Here is a 19,684-nt window from a genome sequence, read left to right as displayed (position 1 = left end):
ACTTATTTCACTTAGCATAATGCCCTCAAGGTCCATCCATGTTGTCACAAATGGCCGAATTTCATCGTTTCTTATGGCTGAATAGTATTCCATTGTGTATATATACCACATCTTCTTTATCCATTCATCCCTTGATGGGCACCTAGGTTGCTTCCAAGTCTTGGCTGTTGTGACTAATGCTGTGATGAACATGGGGCTGTGTATATCTTTATGCGTTTGTGTTTTCGTGTTCTTTGGATAAATGCTCAGCAGTGGAATAGCTGGTCTACTTTCCGTCTCTTTAGATTTGTCTGTTCTGGACACTTCATATAAATGGAATCAGGCAACATGTGGTCCTTTGCCTCTGGCTTCCTTCACATAGCATAATGTTCCCCAAGGGTCATCTACATTGTAGCATGCGTCAGTACTTCATTTCTTTTTATGGCTAAATAATATTGTATTGTATGGATATACCACATTTTATTTATCCATTTGTCAGTTGATGGACATTTGGCCTCTTTCCACTTTTGGCTGTTAAGAATAATGCTGCTGTGAACATTATTGTATGAGTTTTTGTTTGGATGCGTGTTTTTAATTTTTCTTGGGTGGAATTCCTGGTTCATATGTGCCTATATATTTAATCTTTTGAGGAACTGCCAGACTGTTTTCCAAACTGGCTGCACCATTTTACATTACTCCCAGCAATGTGGGAGAGATCTAGTTTCTCCACATCCTTGCTAACACTTGGTGGTTTCTTTTTTGAAGATTATAGCCTTCCTAGTAGATGTAAAGTAGCATTTCATTGTGGTTTTGATTTGCATTACCCCATGGCTAATATTTAGCATCTTTTCATGTGCTTAATGGCCATTTGTATATTGTCTTTGGAGGAGTATCTGTTCAGATCCTTTGCCCATTTTTAAGTTGAATTGCTTTTTCATTGTTGAGTTATAAGAGTTTTTTTTTATGTTCCTTATCAGAAATGTGATTTGCAAATCTTTTCTCCCATTTTGTGGATTCTCTTTTTGTTTTTTTGATGGTTTCTTTTGAAGCATAAAAGTTTTTAATTTTGGTGCAGTCCAGCTTATCTTTTTCTTTTGCTGCTGGTGCTTTCTGGTGTCATATCTAAGCATCTGCTGCCAAATCCAAGGTCATGAAGATTTCTGCCTATGTTTTCTTCTAAGAGTTTTAAAGTTTTAGTTCTTATGGAGATGTATGATCCATTTTGAGTTAATTTTTGTATATGGTGTAAGGAGAATCCAAGTTTGTTCTTTTGCATATGGATATTTAGTTGTCACAGCATAATTTGTTGAGTTACTCTAGTCTTAGTGTTTTACCAACCCTGTTAAAAGCAAAAATATATATGTGTGTATGTATCTATCTAATTACAGTTTTGTTTTCTTCCTTTTTAAGGAAAATTTCAAAAATGTTTCAAATTCCTGTGGAAAATCTTGACAACATCAGGAAGGTACGGAAAAAGGTGAAAGGCATTCTTGTGGATATTGGGCTTGACAGCTGCAAGGAGTTGCTGAAGGTAAGAGGACCTGAGTAAGCTTTCAGGAGCAGCAGTAATACTGGAGATGCGAGGTTAGCTTTATGGAGGTGAGGTCTGAACTGGGAGTTTTTGAAGAATGGGTAAGATTCTTCAAAAGGAATTTGCTAATACTTTCAGTGACTGCCTGAGAGCACCATTAGTTCTTATTTATGTCTTTCTGACTTAGAGTGAGCTACTTAAAGCTGTTCAAGTTTTTAAAGTTACTTTTAGAAGGGGCTTTTTATATTCTTTAGTTACAAAATATATTTGTTTTTGATCTTTGAAGGGAATGTGTTGAATTATTTATTATTGTAGCAAAAGAAGACCCTAACTTAATTTCCCAGTATTGTTGGAGTAATCAGTAAATGGGGATACATACATGATATGATAGGGTTTTATTTTTTTTCTCTGATTTGTGAATTTAATACCTACAGTCTTCTAAAAGTTTAAAAATTAAGGTCACAGTCATGCACTGTATTGATTAGTCATGTTCTCATATAATTTTATACTTATAACTTGAGAATATATGGCTGGCAGATATAGTAAAGTAGTAAAAATTGTTAAATAAGGCTTGCTGTGTATCCTTATAGCTGTTGATAATTCTATGCATGTTTCATTCATATCTGTTGAAATAGCAACTGTATCTGCTTTGAAATTTTTAAACTTGTGAAGAATTTGAGTCAAACTACTATTGGCTTGGGAAGAGTTCAGTTTCTTTATTTTCAAATCTCAGACTTTTTTTTTTTTTTTTTTTTTCCTTTTTCTCCCCAAAGCCCCCCGGTACATAGTTGTGTATTCTTTGTTGTGGGTTCTTCTAGTTGTGGCATGTGGGACGCTGCCTCAGTGTGGTCTGATGAGCAGTGCCATGTCCGCGCCCAGGATTCGAACCAACGAAACACTGGGCCGCCTGCAGTGGAGCGCGCGAACTTAACCACTCGGCCACGGGGCCAGCCCCGTCAAATCTCAGACTTTTAATCAGTGATTTTATTTATAAAAAGGCAGTCTGATACTGAAAGATTTAATAGTTACCAGGATTCTCATTAATAGTCAAGTGATTTTTGCTCTCAAGTAGATAACTATTGATTTGTGAAGGGCCTCAGATAGTTCTCTGCTCAAAATTGCCACCCCAGAGAGATGTTCCCTCTAAAATGTGGCCCTCTCCTGCTATGGTCTGCTCTCTGACCTTCTAGTGCCTGATGTTGTTGTCTTAGACTCTGTCTCCCCAATGTGAATGTAGAAGGCAAGGATCTCATAGATTTGTTATCCACTCTACTACCTGCAATCAGAATTGTGTCTGCAGATAGGTGCTTAACAACTCTATATTTATATTTTTCACAAATATTTTTTTAAATGAATGAATGAAAGCAAATCCCAAGTGAGAAATACTTTTAATAACAGACTGTGACTGAAAGTGCATTCAGAAATGAAAGGGCAGGGTGAGACTGAAGTGGGAGCTCTTAGGTAGATGTTCTTGCTCAGGAACAGTCTTCACATAAGAGAACTCTCAGTTCTTTGCAGCTCTGTCTATAAGTCATATCTTGTGCGTGAGGAGGAAAACAGGGTCATTATTTGGAGACAAGATTGAGAAGTTAGATAGTAGGCACATACTCCATTAATGTAGATGAGTATGTGTATATAAGTAATATTTACTGAGAATGTAAAAATAACAAGCTAAGAATACAAGTGTATGTGTATAGACTGAGAAAATTTCAAATAATATATGAGAAGCTCCTAAAATGATGCCTAGCATGTGGTAGATGCTCAAAAGATGAACCCTAAAGTTATAGTGGTATCCTTCAGTAAGCAGACTAGAATATTCTTGGATCGTCCTTTTGTTTGTTTATTTTTTTTTTCAGATTTTATTTTTCCTTTTTCTCGCAAAGCCCCCCAGTACATAGTTGTATATTTTTAGTTATGAATCCTTCTAGTTGTGGCATGTGGGACGCCGCCTCAGTGTGGCTTAATGTGCAGTGCCATGTCCGCACCCAGGATTCGAAGTGGTGAAACCCTGGGCTGCTGAAGCAGAGCATGCGAACTTAACCACTTGGCCACGGGGCTGGCCCCCGTCCTTTTGTTTTAATCCTGGCTATTAGCTAATGGTGTGACTTTGGGCAGATCAGTTTATCTTTGGGTCTCAGTGTCCTTATCATTATAGTGAAGAACTACAGAGTTAGTCAGGAGACTAGCTTACTATTTGGGAGACAATAATCTAGCAGGAACTGAGAGATGAATTCAAAACAATGATAGTAAGAGACAGGCAGGAAAATCTCTTCCAGCTGGAAGCTACTGTAGCCTTTATAGAGGAGATGAGATTGGAATGTTGTTTGTAAAGAGTGAGTAGGATTCTCCAGTGGAAGGAATTAGAAAGGGTATTCCAGGAACGTGGAATTTAGAACCACAACCCACTTGATAACCCTCATCAAACCAGACTGAGTGAATTAAGTTATTTTAAAGAAAATCGTTCTATTTGGAAATAATTCAAACTTACAGAAAAGTTACAAGAATAAAAATAGTACAAGGAACATTCATTACTCTTCACCCAGATTTCACTTATCAACATTTTATCCCCTTTGCTTTGACATTTGCACACTATTGCCTGTGCTGTGTAAGTAGTGTTTTTCCCTGAGCCCTTGAGAGTACCTTGCATATATCATGACCTGTCTTTAGTACCTAAATACATCAAGTGTGTGCTTCCTAAGAATAAGGATAGTTTCTTATATTGCCACAGGATGGTTATCAATTCATACATTTAACGTTGATAGGATATTTTTGTCTAATCATTTATGGCATTTTTCCTGGTCAGTGATGGACCCAGTCTAGGGTCAGATATTGCCTTTGGTTGTCATGTCTCTTTAGTCTCCTTTAATGTGGATTCCATTTTTAAACGGAATTCTGTTAGAAAATTGGCTTTGTTTTAACAAAGGCAATAAAACGTAATAAATGTCAGTAACAACTAAAAATTTTCATCCTGGAGTCCTTTGTTTTTGGCATTGTGTAAAACTGAACATTCCTCACTAACTTTTACTTCCTTAGTCAGCCTAAGAATGTGTTTGCTCATCTGAATTTGTTCAAGACTGTTTACTTTGTCTAAGACTGTACTGACACAGATATGTGCATACTGCACAAGGGAACATGAAGAGAGTTGAATGGCTTACAGCTATTAAGTTAGTTAGATTAACTGTTGGGTTAAATATAACTAATTCTTTTGGGGAAAATTTTTGTTTTTATTAATTTGTAGTTGGTCCTATATTTTATGAAATTTAAAAAATTCTAACAGTATAAAAACTTCATTGTTGAAAAATTAGAAAGTATACACAGAAATATAGAGAAGAAAATAAGACTCATTTGTAAACCATTACCCCAAAATATCCATTGTTAACATTGTTTTATATCTTTCTAGAGTTTTTTAAATGGGACATAACCAAATATATAAGATACTGTACTAGCTTTGTTTTGTGTTTTTGCTGAATCGCATATTAAGAACTTTTTTCCATGTCAAATGCATTTATTCGTAATCCACCACAGTGTTTAGAGTTTCTTGGTTTCAAGCAACAGAAACAAACACTGACCAACTTAAAAGGGGGAATTTGTTGGAGGTCTCTTGGGGGCTTACAGAGAGGCAGCCTTGGAAATAGAATGAGCCAAGGGAACACCTGTCCATGGCCCTTTCCACTTCCTCCCCAGCATTTCAGACTTCACAATGAGACATCACTCTGCCTTCTCTGATCGCCAAAGCATATATGGCTCCACTGCTCCCAAGAGTTAGGACTTCATATCATAGGCTATACAGTTCTTGTCAAAAGCCTGAGAAAAGTGAAAAAGTGAACCTTAGGGAAGATAGACTCTTCCAAGAACCTTATTTCCTTTTCTAAAAGTAGATCTAAACCTTGCCATTCATTAGAGTCTCTTGAGGGGTTTTTTAAAAGGTGAACATTTGATCGGTTAAATTAAGGCCTTGCTACATGATTTGCAGAATACTGTGCAAAATGAAAATCTGGAGCCCTGGCCAGGTCCCACAGACCTGCTGTCCCAACCCACAGCAGATGGGTGACTCCCTAGGGATTGCAACCTCTGTGTCAGGATGCTCATGGTACCTGGATCCAGGGTGGGTTTGAGGCCCCTGTTGAGTTGCCTGCCAAACACCTTGGTGCTGCCAACCCAGGACAGGATTGGTTGCTACCTTGGCCCCCCACCCCTCTTGAGTCTGTGCCAGGTTTTCCACTGGGGGCGACGATGGAATGTGGACCTCTTGACAACTTGGTTACTGCCCCAGGTTGTGGATGAGAGTCTGGGAGTGGTTTCGGGGTGAGGGCTGAGAGGGGGAGGTCGGGGGCAATGAGGTGGCTGGGACGGAGAGCAGGGAAAGAATCTGTCCCAGGAGTACTGGAGGTAGGACCATGCATGAACTGAAGCTCCAAGCCCCTAACATGTACCCATTGTCCTGTCACATCAGACTTCCCCTTTTATAAAACAAATTCAAAGATAACATTAACAAGTTCAAGATGGTGACAACAGAGCCTTAAACCCTAGCACTGGCTGTTCTGAGCACAGGTCCCTGTGCACCTGCCCTGGTTGCATGGCCGTGGAGTCAGCCCTCACTGATATTTTTCAAGACCCTCCCAAGTCTTTTTCTTTTTAATTTAATAATTTAGCTTATTTAGCCTCATACTCAAAATACTGTTTCCGTATGTAATCACTTTAAAAAAGTAATGAAATATTTTGTACTCTTTTTTCTTTTAAATCTTCAAAGTATATTTAAGAATTTTTTGTTATAGTAAAATATATATAACATAAAATTTGCCATTTTAACTATTTTTAAATGTACAGTTCAGTAGTATTAATTACATTCACACTGTTTTGCACCTATCAGCACTGTTTCTAGAACTTTTCATCACTTCAGACAGAAACTCTGCAACCATTAAGTAACTCCCCATCCCCTCACCACAGCCTCTGGTACCCTGTGATCCATTTCTGTCTCTATCAGTTTGCCTATTACAGATATCTCACCTAAGTGGAATCATACAATATTGGGCCTTTTGTGTCCAGCTTATTACGTTTAGTTTAATGTTTTCAAGGTTCATCTATGTTGTAGCATGTATCAAATGTTATTCCTTCTTATGACTAAATAATATTCCCTTGTATGAATATACCGCATTTTGTCTGTCCGTTCATGTGTTGATAGACATTGGGTTGAGTCCACCTTTTGGCTATTGTGAATGATGCTGCAGTGAACATTGGCTTACAAGGATCTGTTTGAGTCCCTGTTTTCAATTTTTGGGATATATACCTGGAAGTAGAATTGCTAGATCACATGCTAATATTTTGTTAGCTTTTTGAGGAACCACCAAACTGTTTCCACAATGGCCGCACCTTTTTACATCCCTACCGACAATGTAGGAGAGTTCCAGTTTATCCACATCCTTGTCAACACTTGTTATTTTTCTTCTTTCTCTGTCTCTTTTTCCCTCCCTTTCTCTTTCCTTCTCCTTCCTCCTCTCCCTCCCTCCCTCTCCATCCTAGTGGTTAATGATGTTGAGTATCTCTTCATGTGCTTATTGGCCATTTGTGCCTTCTTTGGAGATTTCTATTCAAGTCCTTTGCCCATTTTTAAATTTGATTGTCTTTTTGTTGTTGAGTTGTAATTCTTTATATATTCTGGGTATTAAACCCTTATTATATATGTTGGTAGATATTTTTTCCCATTCTATAAGTTTCTTTTTACTTTCTTGATAATATCTTTGAATGCACAAAAGTTTTAAGTTTTTTTTTTTTTCTGCTTTATCTCTCCAAACCCCCCCCCCCCGCCCCCACCCCGTACATAGTTGTATATCTTAGTTGCAGGTCCTTCTCGTTGTGGGATGTAAAAGTTTTAAGTTTTGATGAAGTCCAGTTTATCTATTTTTCTTGTTGTTGTTGGTACTTTTTATGTCATACCTAAGAACCCATTGCGAAATCCAAGTCGTGAAGGTCTCCTCCTGTGTTTTCTTCTGAGAGTCTTATGGTCGCAGCTCTTGTTCACATTGTTGATGCACTTTTAGTTAATTTCTGTGTATGCTGTGAGCCAGGGGTCCAACTTCATTCAATTCAGTTGTCCCAGCAACATTTGTGGGAGAGACTGTTTTTCCATTGAATGGACTTGGCACCCTTTTCAAAAATCAACTGGCCATAGATATTTGGATTTATTTCCCCTAATTCATATGGAATTGTATGGGGTCCCAAATAGCCAAAACTGTATTGGGGGAAAAAAAGAACAAAGTTGTAGGGCTCATTAACAACCTGATTTCAAAACTTACTACGGAACTAGAGTAATAACATGAGGGTGGACGTAGAGGCCAGTGGAGAAGAATTGAGAGTCCAGAGGTAAGTTGTGAAAGGGTATTGGTCTTTTCAGATGCCGTCTCTGTGTCAACTGAAATGATTGTGTTGTTTTTCCCTTTGTTCTATTGCTGTGTGGATTACACTGATATATTTTCTCACACTGAACCTCTCTTGCCATTCCTGGTATAAATCCTGCTTGGTCATGGTTTATAGTTTTTTTAATATGCTGTAGGGTTTTTTCCTTTGTGCTTTTGCTAGTATTTTGTTGAGGATTTTTCATCTTTATTCCTAAAAAATGTTTGTCTGTAAATTTCTTGTGATGTCTTTGGCTCCAGTATCAGGGTAATGCTGGCCACACAGAATAAGTTAGGAGGTGTTACCTCCTCTTCTGTTTCTGGGGGAAGGGTTTGAGAAGAATTGGTGTTAATTCTCCCTTAAATATTTGGTAGGATTCACCAGTGAAGCCCTTTGGTCCTGGACTTTTCTTTGCTTTGAACTTTTTAATTACTATTTCAGTCTTTACTTATTACAGGTCTGTTGAAATTTTCTGTTCCTTCTTGAATCAGTTTAGGTCATTTGTGTGTTTCTAGGAATTCATCCATTGCATTTAGTTTCTTTTGTTAGCATACAGTTATTGAAAGCATTCTCTTCAAATCTTTTTATTTCTGTAATGTCCCCTCTTTCATTTCTGATTTTATTTTTATCTTCTCTTTTTTCTGTCAGTCTAGCTAAACATTTGTAAATTTTGTTGATCTTTTCAAAGAAACAACTTTTGGTTTCTTTTATTCTCTCTATTCTGTTGGTCTTTGCTCAGTTCCCAGGTCATTTTAATTTTAATTTCCCCAAAGGGTTTGAGACCCCTTTCTCTGAATTATTACTGCTCTTGAATCAGTTTTGAACACCAGGAAGCTGAGCGTTAGATCATGTGAGCTTTCACTGGGTTATATTTTAATGCTATAAAATAGTCATGGGAAATTTTCTACTGCATTTGCCTTTAAAATGTTTTTGATTACATTCCTTATTTTACTCAGATTTCCCCATGTGAAATCTGACAGGAAGTTTCTTTTCAGAACCAGTGTTAGAGTACTTGGCATATCTGAGTGTCCTGGACCCACAGGCTGGATCAGTCGGGACCCTCCTTTTTGGCGCTTGCTCAGCCCAGGTGGGCAGGCCCCTCCCCTGAATGATGGCTCTGTTTCCCTCATTAAAGTGTAGAGGAAACCAGTACTGGACTGGCTTACTTGACTAAAAAGAACTCAGAGGTAGTCGTGGGAAAGGGGGAAGACATCGAATGTCCTTTGTGTGTGGTGTGCACGTTGCCTGGAGTAGAGGTTCTGACACGTGTTGTGGGCCCTTGAGGAGTGTGAGTTACCAGGGAAGCATTAGTGTCTCTGGTCTGAGAGTGCAGAGGCGAACGAGGCATTGTCTGAGATTTGAGTAAGTGATCTCTCCCCTTGTGTTAACTGTTGTATTTCACATGTTCATAGAAGCGGATGTGAATTATAATGTCCAAATTTATTTAGAAGTATTACTGTTCCTAGCAGCTTTTGTCATCGTGTGTTTTCTCAGTTAATAGCTATAAGGGCTAAAAATACCATTCACACGGAGGCCAGAAATCTTTGATGTTAAAGTAGTAGGGGGAAAAAAGGTTAAAAAAAGAAGGTCCCTAGGTTAGTTTCAACGTATAAGATTTATTGAGGGAGGATGAGATAGAAGGGAATTAATGGGGACCACCATGGATCTGTAATCATTTTTGCCTTTTTTATCAGCGTGAGGGTAGTTGCCTTGTTACACTTTTTTTCTTATCAATCTCCTGTTGTATTCTGTCTACTCTGAAGCTCTTCCTGGAGGGACTGTTCTACCTCCTCAGAAAAACCCCAGGAAGGTGTCCTTGGTGAGGAAGTTTGACGACTCTTATTCTCGGGTCTTTGCTCCACTGCATCTAGTTCCTTTCTGTGCTGTCCCGTTCAGAGTTGCCATTTCTGAGGTACCCCTACACTTAACTTCTATGCATCAAGTCACAGATTACATTGAGACATTTAAACCAGTGTTTACAGATTTGGGGTTGCAGCATCTGAATCAGGAAAGTTTAAAAAAAAAACAGATGCGCTGAACCCACCCCTACAGCAGTCTTTAGGGACCTATATATGTATGAACAGATTTCTAAAAATTATTCATCTGTTTCTACATGTTATCTACAGAAGTGTATTGACATATTGTTAATACTTTCCATTTATTTCCTAATAATTGTTTTTTATTTTTTTCTCACCAGCTCTTTTCTGCTGCATCTGACAGTGGAAAGCACCCCTTCCTTTGAACTCTTCTCCTGTCTCCTGTGACACAACTTTACAGTTTCTTTCTTCCTTTTCCAGTATTTCCTTATGAAAAACTTAACCCTACAGAAATGTTGATAGGATTGTACAGTGAAAACCCATATACGTACCACCTAAATTCTGCAAATTAACATATGTAGCTCCACTCATCATTCTGTCGTATTTTTTGGTGCATTTCAAAGACAGTTGCAGGTGTCAGTACATTTTACCCTCAAACTCTTTCAGCATACATATCATTAACTAGAGTTTAGTATTTGTTTACAGTTTTCGGGGGAGGGGAATTTATATGCTGTGAAATGCACCTTAAGTGTCTTCAGTTAAGGATTTTTGACATGCATATACTCGTGTAATACAAATCCCTGTCAAGATGCAGGGCAATTCCCTCCTCCAGAAAGTTCCCTCAGGCCCTTTTACAGTCAATCCCTGACCCCACCCCACTGGCTACAACTCTTATGAAATTTTCTAGCACAGGTTAGGTTGCCTGTTGTTCGTGTGCATGCCTGTGGAGGTTCTTCTGTGTTGCTGCACGTGTGATCGGTCCTTTTCCTTGTGAGTGCGGCTCCAGGATGTGAATGGATTAGCTTGTTGATCCCTTCTCCTTGTGATGGGCACCTAGGCTGTTCAGTCTTTGGTTATGATGAATAAGGTCCCTATGAATATTCTTGTAAAGGTATTTTTGTGGACATCTGTTTTGATTTCTCTTGGAAAAATACCTGGATGTGGAATTATAAGGTTGTCTGTTGAGTTTTGTAGGAAGTGGCTTACCGTTTATCCTAAGTGGTTGTGTGACTCTCTGTTCCCTTCAGCAGTGTCTGAAGGTTTCACTTGCTCCACATCCTTGCCAACATTTGGTGGTGGTGGTTTTTAAAAAATTTTGAAGTAAAGCTTACAATAGCAGTAAGAATACTGTTCCTGTGTTCCCACACAGTGTGATTGTTAGCTGCATGTGTTCTGTAGACCCCTTTTTCAGGTCGAGAAAGTTCCTTTTCCTACTTTGCTGAGAGCAGAACTTATGACTGGATGTTGAATTTTGTCAAATGATTTTCTGCATCTATTAAGATAATTGTCTTTTTAGTCTAATAGTGAATTACATGGTTTGATTTTCTTTCTTTCTCTCCCTTTCTCTCTCTCATTTAACTTTGTGTGTGTGTATATATGTGTAGAGCTCATATTGATCGTGCTTTTTTATTTTTCTCAGTTACCTCTTTTTTGTGACATTAAATACTTGTCTTATCTAATAATACCCAGTCTATATTCGGATTTCTCCAGTTTTCCCCCAGGTATTTTCTACACTTGGTTTGTTTGAACTGGGATTCAGTCTGGACCCCATTGCATCTGGTAGTTAGGTCTCAGTGTCTCCATCCTCTTTTGGCTTTTCATCGCTCGCTGTCTTGTTAGTCAGGCCCTTGTCTGAATTGTCCTCCCCATGGCTGACTCTGGTGTCCTTGGTCGTGCAAACCCTTGGAGCTCCCACTTCATACTCCGACCACCCTGGAATTCTGCAAAGTGCTCACCACTGAGGGAGGACGGTGTTCCCTCACGCAGTGTCTCTCTTTTAGGAATTGCTTGTGGGAAATCTCATCAATTTCTTTCTTTTTTTTTTTTTAAAGATTTTATTTTTCCTTTTTCTCCCAAGTCCCCCCAGTACATAGTTGTGTATTTTTAGTTGTGGGTCCTTCTGGTTGTGGCATGTCGGACACCGCCTCACCGTGGCCTGATGAGCGGTGCCATGTCCGCGCCCAGGATCTGAACTGGTGAAACCCTGGGCTGCCGAAGCAGAGTGCGTGAACTTAACCACTTGGCTACGGGGCCGGCCCCCAATTCGTTTCTTATAAAACTATAATTGTAACTTAGATCACTTCAGCCTTTTCCTAAGTCCTCATGCTTAGTGGGTGTTCTGTCACAGTTTGCTTGTGGGCTGCATTTCACTTCACGACTCCCTTGTGTGTAGGCTGCTTAGGGGCCCAGTGTCCTGTCAGGTTCTTTTTTTTTTAAAAGATTTTATTTTTCCTTTTTCTCCCCAAATCCCCCAGTACATAATTGTATATTTTAGTTGTGGGTCCTTCTAGTTGTGGCATGTGGGACGCCGCTGCCTCAGCATGGCCTAATAAGCGGTGCCATGTCCATGCCCAGGATCCAAACTGGCGAAACCCTGGGCCACTGAAGCAGTGGGCGCGAACTTAACCACTTGGCTATGGGGCCGGCCTCCGTCAGGTTCTCATAAAATAGTTATCTTCTGAAATTGCATAATGACCTCTCCCTTTTTCTCCCTTTTCAAAAGGACCTTAAAGGCTTTGATCCAGGAGAGAAGTACTTTTTTAACACATCATGGGGAGATATTTCTCTCTGGGAACCTTCTGGAAAGAAAATGGTATGTATTTTTGTCTTTGATTTTCATGTTTCCTCAAAAGTTGGGGTAAGTGTCAGTTTAGTTCTGGGGAATGTCACATGTCTTGGGGTGGCTGATGAATGAGTCGGGAGGAAGTGTAGTGTGAACATTCAGGGATGTAGAAGTAAAAGCTAAATGTTTTCTAATGTAAGATTATTGGTGTTTTGAGAGTTTTCTGCATATAAAATTGATAAAGTGATATGGTGAAACTATTATTTATCCTTGATTATAAGATCCCACTGATGTAAGAAAGGCCTTTAATTTTTAACTATTCTGAGTAAAAAGAAATGCCATGACATTAAGTACAGTCACATTGCATAACTACGTTTTTTTCAACGACAGACCACGTATATAATGGTGGTCCCATAAGATTATAACGGAACTGAAAAATTCCTGTTGCCTAGTGATGTTGGAGCATTATAGTGCAACGCATCACTCACGTGTTCGTGGTGATGCTGGTGTAAACAAACCTGCACTGTCGGTCATGTAAAAGTATAGCATGTACAATTATGTACAGTATATAATATTTGATAATGATAATAAACGACTGTGTTACTGGTTTATGTATTTACTATTACCATACTTTTTATCGTTAAGTTAGAGTGTACTCTTGCTACTTATAAAAAAAAAATCACTGTAAAACAGTATGCCGTGTTACGCCAGCAGCATCCTCATACACCTCGTGTTTGCCACATCTCTTGATTGCATCATTTCTATTGTGCTTGATTTAATCTCATGTTGTTTTGTTCATCATGGCCCCTAAGCGTACAAAATCCACTGCTAATGTTGCCAGTAAGAGGCCACGTCGTGTGATTGACCTGGAAACAAAATTAAAACTGATTAAGGACTATGAAGGTGGAAAATCAGTGATGGTTATTGCTCGCCAGTCAGGCATGTCCCATTCCACCATAGCTACGATATTGAAGAACAAGAACAAAGTGATGGAAGCTGTTAAAGGATCTGCTTCATTGAAGGCAACAAGACTAACAAAAATTCGAGAAGGGCCTATATCAGACATGGAGGAACTTCTGATGACCTGGATTAAAGACCAGACACAGAAGCGTATCCCTCTCAGCAGCATGATGATCACGGCCAAAGCAAAAAGTTTGTTTGCAATGTTGAAAGAAAAGGCTGGATCTGACTATGATGTTGAATTTACTGCCAGCTCTGGGTGGTTTAAACGATTCAAGAATCGTTATTCATTACATGATGTGAAAGTGAGTGGTGAGTCTGCAAATGCTGATGTGAAGGCAGCTGAAGAATTTTTAGAAACTCTAGATAAGCTGATTGTGGAGGAAAATTACTTGCCAGAGCAAATATTCAATATGGATGAAACCTCTTTATTCTGGAAACGGATGCCTGAAGGGACTTTCATCCATAAGGAGGCCAAGTCAGTTCTAGGTTTCAAGGCTTTTAAGGACAAGATAACAGTCTTGGTTGGGGCTAATGTTGCAGGCTATAAATTGAAACCCTTTGTGATCTGGCACAGTGAGAACCCCAGGGCCTTCAAGCATATCAGTAAGCACACACTGCCAGTGTACTACAGGAGCAATAAGAAGTCATGGATGACCCAGCTCCTCTTCCAAGATGCCCTTCTGAATTGCTATGCTAGTGAAATAGAGACATACTGTTGGGAGAATAACATACCTTTCAAGATTTTGCTTATTATTGCTAATGCCCCTGGACACCCTCCTTTTGTTGGTGATCTTCATCCCAATATTAAAGCAGTGTTTTTCCCTCCAAATACCACTTCTTTGATCCAACCAATGGATCAAGGAATTATAGCAGCTTTTAAGGCCTACTACCTGAGGAGGACCTTTGCCCAGGCTATTGCTGCAACTGAGGAAGGCACTGGGAAGACACTGATGCAATTCTGGAAGGATTACAACATCTATGACTGCATTAAGAACCTTGCTTGGGCTTGGGGTGATGTCAGCAAGGAGTGTGTGAATGGCATCTGGAAGAAGACACTCAAGAGGTTTGTCCATGACTTCAAAGGATTTGCCAAGGATGAGGAGGTTGCAAAAATCAACAAGGCGGTAGTTCACATGGCAAACAACTTTAACCTGGGTGTGGATGAGGATGACATTCAGGAGCTCCTAGAGTTGGTTCCTGAGGAATGGACTAATGTGGAGTTGTTGGAACTGGAACAGGGATGCTTAGCTGAAGAAGAGGCAAGAGAAAAGAAAACTGCAGGAGAAGAAAAAGAACTTCGAAGAAAATTCACAGTAAAGGGTTTATCAGAAGCTTTTGCAGACCTCAGCAAGCTCCTTAAAAAGTTTGAAAACATGGACCCCAACACCGAAAGATTTTCATTGATAGAGAGGAATGTTCATGGTGCATTATCTGCTTACAAGGAAATCTATGATGAAAAAAAGAAACAAACCAAGCAAACCACCATGGATGTATTTCTGAAAAGAGTGACACCTCCTCAGTAAGAGCCTCAGGCAGGTCCTTCAGGACGTATTCTAGAAGACGGCGTTGTTGTCACAGGAGGTGACAGCTCCATACTCCTGAAGACCTTCCAGCGGGATAAGATGTGGAGGTGGAAGACAGTGATACTGATGATCCTGACCCTGTGTAGGCCTAGGCTAATGTGTGTGTTTGTGTCTTGTTTTTAACAACAAAGTTTAAAAAGTAAAAAATAAAAAAATTTAAAAGTAGAAAACAGCTTGTAGAATAAGGGTATAAAGAAAAAAATTTGTACAGTTGTACAGCGTGTTTGTGCTTTAAGCTAAGTGTTATTGTACAAGAACCCAAAAGTTAAAAAAGATTTGAAAGATTATGAAGTAAAAGAGTTAAAGTAAGCTGAGGTTAATTTATTATTGACAAAAAAATATTTTTTTGTAAGTTTAGTGTAGCCTAAGTGTTCAGTATTTATAAAGTCTACATTAGTGTACAGTTGTGTCCTGGACCTCCGCATTCACTCACCACTCACTCAGTGACTCAGAGTGACTCCCAGTCCTGCAAGCTCCATTCATGGTAAGTGCCTGCAGAGGGCTCCTGGACCCAATTCCAGTGTGGGTGTGGTGGATCTCCACACCAGCAGGCAGTTCTCAAATACCAGCAGGGTGTCTGAGAATTCAACTCAAATCTGACACGATCTCCCTCCATCTCTGATAGAATCAGATTCCCCAGGCAAAGGACTCAGTCCCCCAAGACTGCCCTCCACTTTGTACACCAGCCACAAGTTCAGGTTGTCTGTGCATCTGACTGACCTGCTACAAACTGGAGATTCCAACAGCCCCCTGCAACTCAGGATGCCAATTGCAAGTCCAGGTTGTTACCTGTACTTCTGGCCGACTGGCTATATATCAGAGGTTCCCACGACCCCCTCCTTGGGTTCAGTTAATTTGCTGGAATGGTTCACAGAACTCAAGAAAACCTATTTAGTCACTAGATTACCAGTTTATTACAGAGGATATGAAAGGATACGAATTAACAGCCAGATGTAGAGATAGATACATAGGGCCAGGTCCTGAACAAAGGAGCTTGTGTCCTCATGGTGCTTGGGGCCCAGCTCCGTGGCTCGTGGAAGCGTTCTGGTTGCCCAACATGGAAGTTCTCTGAAAAGGGCTGATGAGCTGTCCTTCTGGTTTTCTATGGAGGCTTCATTACGTAGTCATGATTGACTAAGTCATTGGCCATTGGCGATTGATTCCAGCTCAGGCCGTCCTCCTTTCCCTGAAAATCAGTGTGGGACTGAATCCTCTGATCACAGAGCTGGTTCTCCTGGCAACCAGCCCCCACGCTTGGGTGGGGTCAGGAGCTGAGGACAGGAGCTGATATTGCTCAGGAAATTCTAAGGGTTTTCGGAGCTGTGAGCCAGGAACTGTGGGTGAAGGCCAAATATATATTTCTTATAAATTACAGTATCACAGTCCATCCCCTGGTTTTCCAACACAGATCCCTTACAGCAAAGCACTCTTAAAAGTCAAAAGATAGTGGCACATTACTAGAATCTCATTGAATCATTAATAACTATCCAGTCCATCATCACATTGTATGAAAATGTCTCCGAGGGTGAGAACACTCAGGTTTGCAGGCTTCCTTTAATCTTGTCAGGTTCCAGAAGCAGGAGTGGTCTTGGCAAACATATAGTTTCACCCCTCCGAGCATCTGGTATACTTACCCTGAGAGAGAGTATTATTCCCTTGCTCTGAACTTCTCTCGAAGTATTAATAAAATGTTGGGTCTCCCTCATTGCATAACACACTTGCTCAGCCCTTTACCCTCAGCTGTTATTTCTCCACCCTTGGAAGGGTCATTGGGTTTGGCCACTGTGCTGGCGTAGATGGCTGGCAGCAACACCAACCTAGCAGAGCCTCCCTCTCAGTCCACGTCACTCATAGAGGGTACGGTCACACCGGTACAGAACTACTGGGCTGTCCTGACCACTAGGCAGTACAGCTGCATTCACTGTCAGCCCCAACTTTGCCACAGTCTACCCCATCAGGCCCTTAGGAATTCTGACATAAGGATTTAAAGGTAAAGTTACAGTTTCTTGCTTAGGAATCATCCCTAATCTTGGGACTGCAGCAGGTAGGGAAAGAGAAAGTTGTGGTGATGAGGGGAAGTATTGTATGACTCCAGCGCTCACGCATACCTCCTTTTCCTCAGATACCCCAGAACACTGGAGGAGTCTGTCCAGGGGGAACCATCCCTTGTTATGTTCATGTTGAGTGTGAGCACTCCCTCAAGAGGGCATGCAAGCCAGCCCTTGGCTCCCCTGCTTTAGACAGCAGATGTTTTTAATTGCCCATTTCAATCTTCTATAAACTGTTACTCTGAGGAGGATATCTCTCTGCCCATTGTTGGAAATTATGGGCTGTAAAGTGAATTCCTTCGTCTGAAGAAATGACAGTTGGCTGTGCAATATCTTCTGGTTCTTTCATGTCACTGAGCATGTGCGTCTACTACCAGGCGAGCAAAGCCCAGTCCAGCGTCAGGGTCTGTTCCTCTCAGGACCCATTTAATGCCCCCAGGACTACTAGCCTCAGTCTCCCACAGGGGCTTCCCACAGGGACTCTGCCACAGAGCCATCTGCAGTCTCCATCTATCTTGTGGGCAGAGAGAACAGTTCTTATTGGCATTTAGTACCTCAGACGGCAAGAGGACTAGATCCTGCGTTGCTGCACTGCCCCCATTTCCACTCATTTTATGGACCCAGTGCACTGGGGGCTATCAGCTTATTGATTCCAGTCACCTTCCAAACCTGGAAGGGTGTTCTGATGGGCATTGACATGTGCTAGTTCAACACTCTTCTCAAATGTCCATAGGGCTATGCCCCATACGGACATGCCTTTAATAGCCCAGATTTCCATTGCCCTCCTGCCTGACTGAATGGCCAGGCCATTCGCCACTGCCTATGAGTCAGTAAAAACGCAAATATAGGGTCTTTTACCATAGTTCAATTTTTCTCTCACTGCTAGGAAAATAGCAAGAAGTTCAGACTGAGCTGATTTGTTTTTGTCTTGTTGGATCAGAGTGGTGACCATTCAAACAGGATGTTGTCCATTTGCCTTGGAACTTTTGTGCACAAGCCAAGCAGCTCTTTGTTGGTCAGCCGAGGGCTCTTTATAGGGCACTGTCCGAGTGATGGTAGAATCAGGCAGCTCCTCATGCAGTTCCAAAGGCAGCCCTAGGGAAAAAGAGGCTCCCTGCCTGCGAGTGTCTCCTTGTGTTCCCCCAGGCAGCATGAGCCTGTCTTAAGCCATTTCCATCTTATTAGGGAATACTCTAGGACAGTATTTCTGTGTTTCTCTGACATCAACCAAGACAATGTGGGTATTTCAGGTTTTACGGTCATTTTATGTCCTCAGTCTTAGTGGTAACTTCAATTAATGTCACGTAGCAAGGTAGTAAATGCCCCTCAAATGGAAATTCTCTAGTCTGAAGTCTCAGTAGTTGTCGCTGGGAGGCGCTCACAGGCTCTTGCTGTGAGCCCCAGTCCATGCTCCACATGGGGCCATCACAGAGAGAATTTGTCCCTGCCTGCGCTCCACCTTCTATTCCACATTGTGGGTTCTGGCAATCTTACTGGTTCCCATTTAGCATGTCTAGTTCATACTGGTTGAAGGGTGGACTTACTTGCCTTATGTTTTACAATGCTGGGTAGAGGAAATGTTCCCTGTGAAATGCAATGTCTAGTCCCATATTACAATCAGATAAAAGAGATGCAACCACTTCACATAAAGCCTGTTCGAACATACCAATTCTGCTATAAACTTTTACCTTAATTCCACCAAGTCTTACATTCCTAACTGTATCCTCTACTTGGATTTCATCTACAAATGTTGGTTTTACCATACTAGGTAAGGGAAGTGTTCCCTGGCCAGACATAACACTCTTTCCCATAAAACAGTCAAGTAAAGGAGATGCACTTATTTATGTAATACCTGCTTATACATTCCATTCATAATCCTATCAACCACTGCATTTTTATGTTCTCATTCTATTGTACCTGAGTCAGGGCTTCACCAATGAGTTTGGGTGCACCAGTTTATGGGGCTCCTGTATCAAGGACTCCTGGAAACTTGTCTTTTCCACTCCCTGACCATTTTAGCCACTCTTGTGCAAAAGGCTTTGGGTCCCCAGTGAGGGGTGCAGCCAAGGGACCCCTGGCCCTTTTGTTTGTCTTGATCTTCATTAATTGGCCTGTCACCCCAAGAGATTCCTGTTCAGGTTTCTCACTGTAATTTTCGCCTTCTGGCTTAAGTTCCTCCAAACTGGGGTAAAGAGAGTGGACTTGTTTGGGGCCCTTTAATTTTGGGGGACGAAGAGGGGGTTCACTGGTCCACCCAGTCTCTGGTAGTGCTACCTCAACACCTTTGTTTCAACTCCATCGCTGTTCACTTTATTCACCCCTTTTCTCCAACCGTCTGAAGACTTCCGTTCTGCTGGGTCGAGTCCCTTGACTCTCTCCTTTCTCTTTCCTGATTTTCTTCATTAGTTTAATGTTCTTGGTATCAGTAAGATCCGTATAGGGAAGCTGAGAGAGAAAATCTGATAAGGCTTCTTGAACTGTTGTTCCGTTTTGTAGCAGTAAAGTTACATGGGGTGCCCGTGCAACTGGGCCCCGTTAATCACAGCATTTACCATAACCTGGGTAGTGGGCATATTCAGTGGGTGAAA

General features: G+C 40.8%; 1 protein-coding gene across 1 annotated transcript in view; it reads left to right on the top strand.

The window, feature by feature from the left end:
- Positions 1-1,151: 1,151 nt before the first annotated feature.
- ADNP2 (ADNP homeobox 2) overlaps positions 1,152-19,684 on the top strand; it is a 30,097-nt gene continuing 11,564 nt past the window's right edge. Inside the window, exons 1-2 of the mRNA XM_046672472.1 lie at positions 1,152-1,510; positions 12,443-12,532. Of these exons, the coding sequence (XP_046528428.1) occupies positions 1,340-1,510; positions 12,443-12,532 (261 nt within the window). The 5' untranslated portion in view covers positions 1,152-1,339. The remainder of the gene's footprint in view (positions 1,511-12,442; positions 12,533-19,684) is intronic.

This window comes from Equus quagga, chromosome 9 (genome assembly GCF_021613505.1).
Source record: "Equus quagga isolate Etosha38 chromosome 9, UCLA_HA_Equagga_1.0, whole genome shotgun sequence".
Classification (NCBI taxonomy): domain Eukaryota; kingdom Metazoa; phylum Chordata; class Mammalia; order Perissodactyla; family Equidae; genus Equus; species Equus quagga.
The sequence above is the reverse complement of the archived record's forward strand: the minus strand, read 5'-3'. Positions and strand labels throughout refer to the sequence as shown.